Source organism: Syngnathus floridae, chromosome 6 (assembly GCF_059516105.1).
Source record: "Syngnathus floridae isolate MCC-2025c chromosome 6, RoL_Sflo_1.0, whole genome shotgun sequence".
NCBI classification, from domain to species: Eukaryota; Metazoa; Chordata; class Actinopteri; order Syngnathiformes; family Syngnathidae; genus Syngnathus; species Syngnathus floridae.
The window spans coordinates 14587671-14602506 of record NC_142418.1 but is presented as its reverse complement, the minus strand read 5'-3'; the positions used below and the strand labels follow the sequence as shown (position 1 = coordinate 14602506).

The window sequence follows — 14836 nt, the reverse complement described above, 5'->3', positions numbered from 1 at the left end:
TCATTCATCATCCAAATTAAACCAGGAATAAATGTCCTTTTAAGTTTACAGCACACTTATTCTTCTCTTTTAGGTTATGTATTATTATGAATGATTGGCTTCTACACCTATCTATGTGTTCAGTTTAACTTCCTAAATGTTTTTTAGTATTTCCTTATTTTAATATTTCCTTTGTAGTACACGTTAAAGCAATGATAAAATCCTTTATAGGATGTCAGATACAAAAAAAACGAGGACAAATACGCTTTGTCTGATATGGCTTTTTATTGGGACTAATAAGGCACTTTTATAGTTTGTTTATTCCATCCATCCATCCATCCATCCATCCATCCATCCATCCATCCATCCATCCATCCATCCATCCATCCATCCATCCATCCATCCATCCATCCATCCATCCATCCATCCATCCATCCATCCATCCATCCATCCATCCATCCATCCATCCATCCATCCATCCATCCATCCATCCATCCATCCATCCATCCATCCATCCATCCATCCATCCATCCATCCTTTATCTAAACCGCTTATCTTGACAAGGCTCGCAGTACATATAAAAATATCAAGTCAGTTCCCAATTCAATTTAAAAAAAAGTTCTGTCTTCCAAACATCACAAGGCCGCTTTCACAGTACATTCACTCATTTCTAACCGCATTTGTTCACTGAGTTGTCATCTGATTGACAGCATCGGCTGGACTTGGTGTTAAGGCAACGTTTCGTCTGCACAATCGGTAAAGAAAAACATGCAAAGAGAAGCAAGCTGAACAATTTGAGCTCAAAGTAACAGCCGAGTTGTTCGTATGTCAGACATACTAAATTTGACTAAAACGTAATTTGACACAATCCTCATTTGTCATTAGTTAAAGAATTGGTTTCATTTGGTCACGCTATTGACAAACACCAACCAGGCTGAAGAAGCCGAGATGATCTCCAACTTGACACTTCTACTCTGGAACGATTTTGTCACAAGGCAGCAGAGGACTGACGCCCTCTCTCTTGGCACATTCATTCTGAAAGTCAACAAAATATTCCAGAATGAGAGGACATTTTCTAACAAAACATTTTTTTGTCTATTATTGTAGTAAAACTTATTTTTAAATTTTACACTTTAATAGTAATCATATTTTTAAGTTGTCTCTCAACAAAAATGCATTTTTTTCGTATTTCTTGTGTGATTTAAAAAAACGCCAGTAATTATGAAGTTACCCCTAACGTCCACAAGGTGGCAATGTTATAAACAAAACAATATTTTACGCGGTGACTGCTTCGGTTGCTGTAAAAACAAACATTCAATAACTATAAATATGAATGTATTGTATTACATTAACTTTCGTGCAGATGAATTTTGATTTATTCAGAAAATATTTCATTTTTAAATGAAATATTAAGGATAACTGAAATATTATTTTCTAAATCAAATATAACAAGCTGCTTCAGTGCTTGCACTGTGTCTGAACATGATTTTTGCGTGTTGTCAAATACCCACCATGTATTTGACGACGTTGATATGATATGGGATGCCGCCCATCTTCTCGCACTTGGCGATGTTAGCCCTCTCGGGATCTCCGGCGGCCAGAACAGGAGCGTCAGCATCAGCCTGCAGCATAAATACAATACAAATAGATGCCCCTCATTTCCATATTGTATTGATTTACATATTTATTCACTTATGTCTGTATTAAATTTGTAGTTCTATAAACAGATAACTTTATGCTGATGCTTTTTCCGCTTTTCCCAGAACCCAAACACTCACAGGGTCCAGTTCTCTATGGATGGCCAGGAGGTCCACCATGCGGTCGGTGAACCCGGGAGCAAAGTTCTCCGGGTTGATTGCCACGAAACACTGACCCTGTGAAAACACACACACATACGCCACTTGGTTTTGACATCATGAGTTCAAGGCCTCACTGCAAAGAGTAAACACTCACTGGGTCAAAGGTCACATGAATTTGCTTAACCCTCAAAACTGTGCAACCTACCAAATCTGCAACCTTGTCGGTCACTTTCCATGTGCGGATGTGTTTGCTGTATTTGGCTCCGGCCAGGATACCGCAGAACACTTCTACCATCATCCCAAGGCCGTAACCTTTGTAGCCTCCTAACAACATACACACACCATAATACAGTTCAGTTAATGAGATCCAATGCAAGAAGTGTTCCAAATTACCTTTAAATCTTTTAGTATTGCGTACATGGAGGGAGGTCATGTTTATTTTGATCATAATTCATAACATATGGGTCAATGTTTCGTCAATAAAAGACTCGACGGAACATCCGGGCAGACCTGTGGCCTCGCTGCCACCGATGGGAACCAAGCCTCCTCCGTTCAGAACTTCCTTAGGGTCGGTGGTGATCTTGCCCTTGGGGTCGCAGCCCCACCCCTCTGGGATAGTGTCGCCGCGACGGTCGTGCAGCTCCACCTGTGTCCAGAAGGAGGGGGGGGAAGTGTCACGCCAAGGAAGTTCCTTGTTTTCGTTTGAGTGTCCTCACTTTTCCAAGGGCGACTGCCGATGTGGCCATGTCCAAAACGAAGCTGTCCCCATTTTTGGACGGCGCTGCCACGCTGAGGGGGTTGGTGCCTAAGGTGCACTACAAACAACACCTCGGCTTCGTGAAGTAATCCTATATTTTTCCTATATTCCTATATAAATGATTTATCATGAGGGGGTTTCAGAAGAAGGGCTCACCTCTTTTCCACGAGTGGGGACCACCAGAGGGGACGTGTTGGTGAAGGACATTCCCTGTGATGAGGATCTTTGATTAGAAAAACCAAAACGAGACGGCGGTTGGACTTTGAGACGTTTTGGACTCACGATCATGTTCTCCTTCAGAGCCAGCATGGCGTAGTGGCCGGCAATGCCATAATGGTTGGAGCCTAAAAGATACATACGATGTATTAAGAGAGAAAACATATCAACAAGTATCACATAAAAAAAAAAAATTTCACGGCTAACTCACCGCGCGCCACCACCCAGCCGATCCCGACTTCTTTGGCCTTCTTGATGGCCAAATTCATGCAGAAGTTCCCCACCACAGGGCCCAGGAGGTTCTGCCCGTTCACGAGGGCCGTGGCCGGACTCTCCTTTTCCACGACAGGCTCCCCATCCTTGGCACAGATTCCCGTCTTAACATCTTTCACGTACATATCTGTCAGGAAAAATCGTCCAAAATGATATTTCAAGGGGCGTGACATCATGAGTCAGTCTGCGCGTGAGCTTCTGTTTGTGAGCCGTAGCCCACAACAGCTCACTGACCCATCCTGTTGAGTCCGTGGCTGTAGTGACCCCTGTGGTCACCCTCCACTAGAACCTGGGCCAGGCTGCGGGCGTGATGCTCCTTGGTGCCCACCGCCATCATGCACCTCTCGATGAAACTCTGCACCTCCGCCTGGCTGATCAAACACCTACGCACCACGGGAGAGAGACAGAAGTCAAACGCTGCAACGTTCCAACCCCCAAGAGGAGTGCATCGGGTTCAAAAAGGAAAACAAGACCCTGCCAAGAACGCAATGTACATCTGCGGTGCTGCAATGCACATCTGCGGTGCTGAAATGCATCCAAACGAATGATCACGACATTACATAAAAGCCTGACTGTAAATCATCAGCTGCTTTACTCTTTTTGCTGTCTAAAGTTGGCATGATGCTAATCAAAGTCAGAATAATAGCAGCTCATCGCACATAACATGACTTGCATCGCTTTCTTCGCGATCCGGCACTACATGGAAGCCCTCAAAAGTGCTTCTGATGTTGGACGATCAGCAGCAGAATTTCCCCTTGATTTCAAAATGAACCTCCAACTCGGCAAAATGAAGTAAAAAAATAAAATAAAAACTACAACTTTGTCCTCAAATAATTCCTTTGACCCAACAAAATTCATGATTACTTTCATTCTAAAAGTATTATTCTCATAATATTGCAAATATATTTCCATATTAAGAAATTAAATATATAAAATATCTAAATATAATAAAATATATATATAATATATATACAACATATTTATTAAATATATATTTTAAAAAATTACATTATGGGCCCTATTTGTCTTTCTTTTGGCATTTCCGTTGACAGGCGTGAATAGAAAGGAATGTTTGCGCCGTTGTAGGAGTGAACACAACTAACTTAGTTCCTGGCCAATTAAAGTGGCCTCAACCTTCAAATTCAGTGCACAGTCTTTGACTTTGCAGAGGCAGAAATAGATTGAAGCACGCAAAGAACGTTTAGATAGAACGGCAAGAAGGTCTCCACAGCTCCACCTCCTTTGTCTGACTTTTCTAAATATATTTTTTCCCTTCTGCTCTTGACGTTCCACATTCCTAATCTGGGCTCCTCCTCAAAAGGCCATAAAACAGCTCTGCTCTTTCCCTGCTTGTCACATGCTTGACGAACACCAGTTCTCCTGATCAGCATCAGATGCAGCTTGTTATGTCACCAAGAAGAATACACTTGAAAGATAAGCGCTAAAACTGAACAAAAACAAACAAACACAAAGGCGCTAATAACCACCCAAATGGTAACTGAAACCCTTCAAGGCCTTTCTGCCTGCGTCCTTCGATTGTTTTCTCATCCTTTTTTTTTTAGGGGGGTGGGGGGGCTTGGGAAGGTCATAACTTTAAGGAATGTGCACAATTGCATCCAGATGTGGGACGTGGTGAAAGTTGGCAAAGACAAAACCAGATCATCTTCAAAAAAATCTTTGTTCTCCACTGTGTTTCCTTTTACTGGTAATCATGTGACTTTGCTTATTGATACAAAATACAAAAAAAAATGGTGGGAAGCCTGTATCGATTTAAAAAAAAAAAAACACCACTTCCTTCAATTCTAAGCTGCTTTATTTTCTGTGGATGCCCGCCAAACAATTCAGAATGCTCTGTATTGTATTTATCAAAGTTGACTTATCACAACAGGGATTTTTTTTTTTTGGGTGAGGGAGTTCAAGTTGACACATTTGGTTTGTGTTACAACATCACACCAACACAGGGAGTGTATACATGGGTTTGCGTGTAACATGAGCCCCAGCAGCAACAGGATGGGGAGGGGTGGGGGGAGGGCTTGGGGGTTCACTCTAATGCATAGCAGCCCTTCTGGCAGGGTCCCTCGTGGAAACTTGTGCAATATCTTACACAAGGGAAAGATAGATACACTAACTCATTTTAGGATTTTGCATACAGGAAGGAACTTATGAACAAAGAACTTTTTTTTTTTTTAAAGGGCTGTACGTATAAGTTTGCCCTGAAGGTGGGGCGTGACCTCTCCCACCCGCCTGACACTGCTGCTATTTACCAAAGCTCTGCTGAAAAACTTGGAAAGAAGGAAAACAGGTCTCACGTAATAAAACTCAAAAGTGGAATGGACATTATTCACATTACATATAACATAATGAGTCCGTCAATAGGCTCAATTATCTTGCCAAACTCGACAAACTAAAAATGCTGGGACACCGGCTCCCTCTAGTGGTAGAGGTAACAATCACTGAATTAAATTAAATATAAATTAAATAAATCAAATTATGCATAATGATACACTGGCTCGAACTAGAGTCCAGTTCAGCTGTATTTAACTTTTTTTTAAAGTACAGTATATTTCCATTTAACCTTTTAGAGATATTTGTTATCAAATGTTTACTGATGTGCATTTCTTTATTCCATATGCATCTTTTATTTTTAGTTAATCATTATGTAAATGCAGTACTTTCCTATTTTTAAACTCCGTGTTAATGTTCAAACCGTGCAAAAGCGCATTCCTCCTTGCTGGCAAAGTAATACTACGCAGTTGACCGAGGAAGAAGTCACATGATCTGCTTCTTATAACAAGCAACTAAGAATTTAAAAAAACCAAAACAACTACAGTTGTGCAACAAACACCCACACAATGCAGCAGCAACGCTTTAGAACGAGTCGAGAGCGCATAATGCTGTCCGCATTGGCGAACACTTAGCCCTACTACGCTACTGTAACATTCTTCCGTGTTGTACTTGGTGTGAAAAGTTTGACTTAGCTCCATGTGTCTTCATGTGATACATTCCATGAGTGAACTGAACATTGTCAATCATGCCATTCAGCTCGCATGCAGGGTGTGACAGAAGAAACCCAACACCCCAGGACGTTATCAAGGTCGTAAAATTAGAACAAGGACAATATGAACAGAGGAAGCAAAAATGCAGAAGTTTGCATGCACGAGCATCAAAACGAAACACACTTGAATGTTTATGATTCAAATGCAAAGGCAGGAAGTGAACAGTGAGAACTTCAGGAGTCACCTTTGAGTTGACCTTAAAATGATCAAAAAGGTCGCTCGCTCACCTGCTCATGTTGCCTGTCGTGTGTTGTTGTGACTCCCTCCGATGCAAAAACAAAAAAGGAAGACTGGCGACCTCGCTTCAGCTCTTGTGTTGTCTTCACTTGGCTCCAACTTGCACATTCAGCTTTGCAGACCTTGGCCACGCCCACCCAGGGGTCATGTTTTATCAGGTATGTGTGTGTGTGTAGAAGAGTGGGGCGGGGTGTGTATGTGTTGAATGTGGGTGTGTCCCGTGTAGGAGGGTTGTTACATTGGCGGGCCTTGTGGTGTGAAGGCATTACGTAAAGTGGAGCTGCTATTGATCGATAAGATGACCGCTTCCTTTCGATTTAAAAGCATGCCGAGGCCTAAGTTTTTTTTTTTACAGCCTTAAATAATAAGCAAAGATGACAAACTGGAGAACACAAAGTATTTTTGGGACTTGCGGTGTACTTGTTACTGCAAAAACAGTTCAGAAAATATTTGATGAGGGTTTTTTTTTGCCAGCTTTTGACACTGTCGACCTTTGGCAGTCGTTTGAAAATGCACGTTGTGGCGCCCACTGGTGGACTTAACTCTCATTACAGCCTGTTAAAGTTTTAGTTTAAAGAACTGCTGACAACTTTGCGATATTTACTGAAGAGTTTTGCATCAATGGCGGACAGGGGGGCGTGTTGGTTTAGGGTTTATTGATAAAAATGAGGAAAGGAGCATGTGACTTGTTTAAACAGCTCCATTTGGATTAGATCAAAATGACTCCGGCTGTGTGAGTGCTCTGCAAGATGTTAAAATACGGAAAAAGGGAAGACGAAAATGTCTCAGGAACAATAGGAATGATTGTGCAGCGAGCCTTTTTTTTTTTTTTTTTAAAGAATCAATTGAATGGGCCCTTTCTTTGAAATGTTGCAACAAGGGAACTTTTGAGAAGAAGAAACGGGGCGGGGAAAGAGAGCGGAAATACACTATGAAGTGACATTTTGCCTTCATTCAAAACACATAAGAGGCTCAGTGGACACTGCATTAGGTACACCTGCTAAAAATAATCATATCTAAAATCCAAATCTATTAAGATTACGGCCTTTGCGAAGATCAAAATGTTTAAACTTTGTTAGACACTGTGAAAGTGGTTTGCTGTAAAAGTTTGGTGAATATTATTGTGGTTTGATGGCGATTTTTAAGATAGAAATTTCTTGAACACAAAAGGTGAAGCAACACATGTTGAAAGATAACATAACACACAAATATGCATTCTTTGTCCTCTGCGAAGACAAAAAACAACAACTAATAATAAAATCACTAGCTCAGAAAGAAAAAAGAAATCAGTTCATGCAAATATTGCAAAAAATGTTCACTTAGTGTGTTGACCTTCAGCAAAAGTTGTTTTCAATCAGTCTTTACGTTTTTCAACTCATCATCCACTTATTATATTTTGATTCATGTTAGAGAATGTAAAAAAAAAATGCAAGTCGTGTATATTTTTGCCCCAAATGTTAGCGGACAACACCCAGAAGCAACATTTGAACACGCTGCCTTCTTCCAGCAGCAAGCCTGTAATTCTCCTCATGCCAGACATCTGCAACAATTTTCCCGCCGCCGCAAAAGGGCAAAATAGAAAGTTGCAGGCCCGAAGCTGTCATTTGCTCGTGTATAAATAAAGAGGGCAGCTCAAGAGAGGTGGTCTAATAGGAGTTGAACGCTGGGAGGTCGGACCAGAAGGACGCCCAGGTCGTTACACGGTCCACCTTAGCAGAAACAGCTGGACATGCAAGCCGACAGAGAAATTAAATTACCTTGACGAGCGGTTTTGTAGGAAAAAAAACTATAGTAAAAAAATTGCAGATTGTTAAAAAGTATGGAGGGGAGAAAACAAATGACTAAATTGCCACGACACATCACATTTCAAGCAAATGGGTCACCGTGGCTGTCCGGAATATCGCGTGATGTCATTTTTGAGCAGCTGACACCTAGTTATAATGTATAGCTCCACATTTGGACGCAGCTGGGATGAAAGGGAAGCGAGAGCGGAATAAAAACGTTCCCGGATTCGTGTAAGTGGCAGTTGGAAAGCAAAGCAAAGCAGGGTGTAGGTACATGAGCAGAACCGCAAGAACTCAGCTTTTACATCCAGCCCAGTCCAGTTGGAAAGGAAGGAAAGGCACGGGACAAGAAGCAGCAGCAGTAAATTAAAAAACGTGTTGAAAATTATATATAATATAAAAAAATTGAAAATTATATATATGTTAAAATTATGTAAAAATATATATAATGTCTAAATTATGTAAAACTTATGAAAACAATAATAAAAATACAGCATGTAAAAAAATTAGTTCAGCAATGCACTGAAGTTTGTGGATTTATTAAGAGTTAACAAGAAAAAGGACCAAAAAAAAAGATAATATAATGCATCCAGGGTATCCTCAAAAAATCGACGCAAATTCTAAGCCAATTCTCACTCAACCAATCTAAATTTTTAAAAACAATCCAAGTTGAATGTATTTACTTTTTCTTTTGAAGACAGCTAATTGAATTAAATCAGCTATTAAATTAAAATTTTGAGAAATATTTTGCATGTGTCAGACTTCATTTGTTGGTGATACCCGGAGATGCTATCTCAATGAATACATGACAATAATTTGAGCATGGTTGCAACTTCTGGATTTCCTTTTTTGACCTAAAATGATTCCTTACTTAAATCGGTTTTGTCTCTTTAAAATACAAACTCATGCTAGCAAAACTGTAATATATCTTTAAGGCTGAAAGAGATTGTTGCCCCGTCCTTAATTTATCACAAAAACAAATCTTTGGCTTCCATCAACAGCTATTTGTTGTCACGACTAAAGATGTTTCAAAAGCGATAATTGGGTTGAGTTGTTGGAAGAAATTCATAGACGACGGACGGGGCTGCATAAATACAATAAATATATATAACATATTTCAAGAACGGCAGCTTCCAAATTTACGACAATAGCTCAAACTTTGGGTTTCGGTCACGGATCCAAATTTGCCCGGATTTTTTTTTCAATGTTGCTGTTCATGTTTCTCTGAGGTGTGAGCTTCATTTCGTTTAAAAGAAAAATGTACTTTGTCGCCATCTTGAGGCATTGTTTACATATATTTTTTTGAGTGGAAAATTACTGGTAGATTTTCGTAATTTGTGGCAGGGCTTCGTCCCAATTCCCCACCAATGGGGGAAGTTGCTGTAAATTGTAGTACTGCTGCATCGCTAGCCAAATAGAATCATGAAAAAGCTGCTGAGCTCAGCACAAAACTAGACCTGCAGCACGCTAGACTGCCTTCCGATCACACCGCGGCGTCACTTCCCCTTCAAATCAAAATCGCTAAAAAAATTTGCCTTGCTCGTTTTGTCCGGTCCATCTACCAGCTGAAGAGTTTCAGGAAATTCTGTAGGCCGTCCTCTCCGAGGAAGTCGAAGGAACCCTGAGAGGAGCCCAGGTGGACCAGCAGGAGCACCAGCAGGGCCACGGCCAGGAGAGGAATGAGAAGGTTCCAGCCCGCTGCCAGGATGTTGTACCACTTGGCTTTATCCGAGCACTCCTGGGCCAGCTGCAAGTTACCCTGCGTCTTCTGATCACGGGCCTAATTGGGTCAACAACAAAAAAAACATTATTAATCTGTAGTTTGGGCAGAAGTGGAAAGTAATCCAATCCAAATCCAATTTTGGAGTATAAATATAACTATTTATAGCTAACTAGCTATGTTAGCTATATCCTAGCATAATGCTATAACACAGATCTGGGGTTGGGCTTTGTTTTGAAACTATTGTTTTAGGTTTTGATTTGGTTAAGATTAAAGTTGGGGCTCATGAGATGCTTCTACAGATAAGCAGTCAGGTCTGGCTTCTGGCTTAGGGTCAGAGCTAAGATTAAGTTTGAGGCTAACAGTAGGACTTGGGTTGGGGCTTGCGCCAGCGACATGAATTTCGGTTTTTGGTTTAGGACTAGTGTCCTGCTCCTACAGATGTAGTTCTGGGTTTAGGCTTTCTCGGACCAAATCCCTTCCAATCACTGAACTGCTGCTCTTTTCAAAGCTCTCAGGTTCAAGGATGATACAGCTGTTTAATTTAGGAGTAACCCAAGCTTCGTCGTCGTCTTCTTCCTCCCTCTCTAATTTCTCTTGAGCACTCGCCCACCAAGAACATGGCAATTACGCCATTTTTAACCACCCGGATGAAGCCGCCCAACATCTTTAATTAGGGACTCCTGGCCAGTCTGCTGCTGGTGCATGAAAAACTTTTGTACACGCTGTAGTTTCTTCTTTTTGGCTCCATTTCTTGTGTTTAGAAGGCCTGATTTCTGCGACAACAACTATCACGATGATACTGCGAAGACTCTCATATGATCAAAGTGAGCTTCAGTGACAAGATCTGGATGACCTAGAACTGCAATCTTCTTGTTTGTTGAATTAAAAAGAAAAATCAACTCAATATTAGTTTATCTAATCCAAAAAGATGGGGAGCATGCCAGTCCTCCATAAAATGAACTTTTCTTCACATGCCAGAATATTTACAGTCATGAAGGTGCGGTGGTGGGGATTACCTTGATGGAATACAGGAGTGCCATGAATCCCAGGCAGCAGAAGTTCACATACATGGTGTTGCACAGAGACCAAAAGATGTAGTCCCGAGGTGGGTTCTCGCCCACGTTGCCCATGTTGACTGCGGTGGAACCGGCTGGTTTCCGGGCAGACTTGCAGTTGGTGAGCGGGGTGCAGTCGGAGGGGTAATTGTACGAATGGTGGTACGAAAGGTTGTCCATGGTCGGGGCAACTGGGTCCTGGTTGATGTTTGGCTTTTGGGGAAGCGAGCGAGGAGATTCAGTGGAAAGGAGCCCCCCCGAGCAAGAGCCTTTATATGGGCCAGTGAAAAGGGAGGCGACTGGGCACGGTTCTTTCATATACGCCAGCTCTGTCATTATGTGGTCACCCTGACAGAGCCTAAAAACAGCACAAGCAGAAAACTTCCAGGGAGAAGATGGATTTTTTTTCCTTTTTTTACAGGTTTAATGAGCAGGTGGGGGTCAGATGGGAGGAATGATTCAAAACAATCAGAAAATGTCTTGACTCTGTCTGACCTGTCATGCAACGAAATACCTCAACAGAACTCGATAATTCAGGTAACATGACCAATTCATCTCTCATTTTCCAAAATATTGTAGAATAGATGTCAAACTTACGATACAAAACATGAAATTAGAGGTTAGCAACACCACCCCCTACTGGCCAGTTACTGTCAACTTCATATAACGTGGCATTTGCACACACCGTGGTCACTTTAGCGAGTTAGTATTTTTGAAATAGCAAGTAAATATTAATGTTTAGTACGATGGTGTTTTTTTTAATGACTGCTATGTTTGTTATACTTACTGAAGTGTACGTTCGACATCAATAGTGAACACAAGCTCGTCGAAGAGCAGACAAAGATAGCTTAAGGTTAAATGTCTAAAAAAAAGAACTAGCATAGACATGGTAATATTTTTCAACATTTACGAAACATTTAACACCACCTTTCTTTCAAAAAAGGTATGGGCCAACCCCTGTAGCAACAGAAGTGTGCCAATAACCAAGGAACAAGATGTTTTAACAGGAGGTTAATAAATAAACATTTAAGAATACAAAATGAAATTAAAAAATCAGCAAGTGTTTGTGGCTTATGCACGTTTCAAACATACAAACATGTTTATTGGACATATAAGGTGAGGTGACAACCTTGAAATTTACACGCGACGGCGTTTTGCATTAGAAACCAAGAAAGCATATACAAGGACCATAACGAAGATAGAAAGGGCGAAAAAGCACAAGGCAAGGAGGTTGAATCTTTTTGCAGTATAGGCGTGCTTTTGGGCTCCCTCCATGTCTCCCACCAATTTCCGGTCTCTGGCCTGAAATCACAAACAAAAATATTCAATTTCACATTTAAAAAAAAAAATGTATTATATAATTTAAATGACAAGCAATTAAAAATAATAAATCCATTACAAGACTTAGGTGGTAGGCGGCTAGTAGCACATTACTATTAAAACTGTTGATAATGTTACACCAGTTATTATTAAATATACTTAGTAGGAAGAAAACCTCTGCTTATTTGTGATAAACACGTAGGACTACTACGCAACTGTATCGTAAAGTATATTTTGTGGTGGTACTTATAAATACGTATTTGCGACACACTGTCCTTGAATATAATTATAAAATATATAATATAATATAAATAATATAATACAAATATATATTTTTTTAAGAACCCAGCTATTCAATTCCAGATATGTATTCCAAACATTACATATTTCTAAAGCAAATGACTCTCAACATAAACACAAGAAAAAGAGAAAAATAAAAAACTGACAATCTCACCTTGATGGAGAAGATGAGCGCCACTAGTCCCAAGCAGAAAGGATTCCCCATGTAGACAAAAGAGAAGAGCGACAAGATGATGTAGTCGCGCGGCGGCTCCATGCTCTCATCCGCCGTATCGACCAAGACTACGGTAGAACCGGCGGGCTGGTTGGGGGCCCCATCGGAAGTCGCGGCCTGCGTGGAGACCGCCGCGGCTGGGCTAGCTGCCGGCTTCATGTTGTCTCTAAGTTCAAGTCAAAAGCACGTTTCCTACATTTCCTTTTTAAGTGAACTTTTTGTAGGTGAGAGGAAATGGAGTAGCGGGGAAGGAACATTGTGAACACAATGCATTGTGAAACTGGTTCTCCTTTCGAAACAAATTTCCCAATAGGAAACATTGTGAATTACTTTGATGAACTGTCAAGGTCACGTTTGAAGTAACATTTTGCGTCAAATACACACATTTCAGATTTTATGCAATCTCACTTTCAAAACCCAAATATTGGCAGTAGTTTGTTCGGGTTCTGAAAGGCCAAGTGAGCAGACATATTATGTTTTATGATAAGGCCAGTGCATTGATATCTAATTAAGTTACTTAGTAATTAAATCCCTAGATACTGTTCTCTGATTGGATACCAATGCGGATCTTTGTGTGTCTTTGGCATGTGGAGAAATTGACAATAAAGCTGACTTTGACTTTGATTTAAGATTGCATCTAATTGGTCAATATCAGCACACGATTTCATATGCAATTATTGCACAAATGTTTGCATTCTGCAGATGCAGTTATCACAATGCTGATATTTTTTCATTATATGGATCTTGAGTGGCCTTAGTATGCCTCCTTTGTATGAGTAGAAACTAAAGTTACTGCAACTGTATTTGGCTAGTTCAACTACTAATGCACCTCTAGGTCCAGTGACTTCAACATAGCAGTGAAACATCGACGAATACGTGCCATCCCATTCCAGCATTCAAGTTTCCGCAGCAAACAATTTTCTTTTTCACTTACACTTGGAGTTGAGGCTTGAGCACACCTGATCCACAAATTGTTCTGGCTTTCTGTTCCAGGTTGTCCGCCCATACTAGTGATGTGCATTCCAGTTCTTTTAAGTGAACGGAATCTTTAGAATCAGTTCACTCAAAAGATTCATTCAAATGAATCGTTCAACGAAACGCAGGTGTGTTTAACGAAGGTAACTTGGAAAACATATTGGAACGCGGCCTCCATTAGGTACATCGCCATTTTCAAGTGTACCTAATAACAGGCCACTTTATTAAGGAAATATCATGGTCAAAGGTCACAGGTATCAAGCGCAAGTCCTTGGGGCCGCATTCCAACATGTTTTCCAAGATTAATAAAGTGCCCTGTTATAAGGTACACTTGAAAATGGTGTACCTAATGGAGTGTCCGTGCGATTCCCTCGTTAAGTGCACCTGCGTGAAAAGTTTTAGCTCCTGCAGCACGTGAAAATGACCAAAATCTTTTCACGCAGGTGTGTTTAACGAGAGTAACTTGGAAAACATATTGGAAGTGATTCGTTCACTCTCATTCACTGAAAAGATTCGTTCTTTTGAACGAACTGTTCACTCACGAGCCAACGCTAGCCTATGCTGGTGTTGTTTTTGGTGCTCCTTTTTATTGTTATTGTCGTTGAGATACGTTCGATATCAACAACAAATACAAACTGATTGAAACTAACTGAATAGTGTTTTGATGTGGAATGTTAACATTTAATAACGGGATACTCAAAATATAGTAACAGAAAGTGCCCCTAAAATGAACTTAGCAGAGGATGGTTTCGATCCATCGACCTCTGGGTTATGGGCCCAGCACGCTTCCGCTGCGCCACTCTGCTGTCGTTACTATTGCGACACCAATAGACATACTTATAGATTAGTACTAACCAGTAGATGAAATTTCGGAACGGGACGCTATACACAATTGCTTCAATCCGCTTCCCTTTTCGACAAATAAACATAATGTGAAATATCGGGACGGGACTCGATAAACACAATTTCTTCAATCCGCTTCCCTTTTTGACAAGTAAACATAATGTGAAATAACACATCCCCGCAATAAACGGCAATTCACTGCGGTCCTTCCCGTATCCCCTACAATAAAGGGCAATTTACTGCAGTCCTTCCTGTTTTCCATTTGACTGCTTAACATTTATGACCTGGAAGCATTCTTCTTGCAA

General features: G+C 40.7%; 3 protein-coding genes and 1 non-coding gene across 4 annotated transcripts; all 4 read right to left on the bottom strand.

Annotated features, from left to right (window-relative positions):
* Nucleotides 1-244: 244 nt before the first annotated feature.
* LOC148396758 (uncharacterized) lies at nt 245-6471 on the bottom strand. Its single transcript, XM_088377905.1, has 11 exons — nt 6308-6471; nt 3259-3407; nt 2963-3151; nt 2818-2879; nt 2692-2745; nt 2495-2593; nt 2289-2424; nt 1984-2102; nt 1758-1853; nt 1491-1601; nt 245-1014 (listed from the first exon to the last, which is right to left on the bottom strand). Exons 1-11 carry the CDS (start codon nt 6313-6315, stop codon nt 949-951), a joined length of 1089 nt encoding a protein of 362 aa, XP_088234031.1. The 5' UTR covers nt 6316-6471; the 3' UTR covers nt 245-948.
* Nucleotides 6472-8607: 2136 nt separating this feature from the next.
* Nucleotides 8608-13700, bottom strand: LOC148396757 (interferon-induced transmembrane protein 5-like). Its single transcript, XM_088379692.1, has 3 exons — nt 13648-13700; nt 10841-11092; nt 8608-9881 (listed from the first exon to the last, which is right to left on the bottom strand). Exons 2-3 carry the CDS (start codon nt 11057-11059, stop codon nt 9660-9662), a joined length of 441 nt encoding a protein of 146 aa, XP_088235818.1. The 5' UTR covers nt 11060-11092; nt 13648-13700; the 3' UTR covers nt 8608-9659.
* On the bottom strand, nt 11943-13779 carry LOC148396756 (interferon-induced transmembrane protein 1-like). Its single transcript, XM_088379693.1, has 3 exons — nt 13648-13779; nt 12654-12879; nt 11943-12181 (listed from the first exon to the last, which is right to left on the bottom strand). The coding sequence occupies exons 2-3, from the start codon at nt 12870-12872 to the stop codon at nt 12017-12019; spliced, it is 384 nt and encodes a 127-aa protein (XP_088235819.1). The 5' UTR covers nt 12873-12879; nt 13648-13779; the 3' UTR covers nt 11943-12016.
* A 643-nt stretch (nt 13780-14422) lies between these two features.
* On the bottom strand, nt 14423-14494 carry trnam-cau (transfer RNA methionine (anticodon CAU)). The gene has a single exon. It is a non-coding gene; the product is annotated as a tRNA-Met (tRNA).
* Nucleotides 14495-14836: the final 342 nt, after the last annotated feature.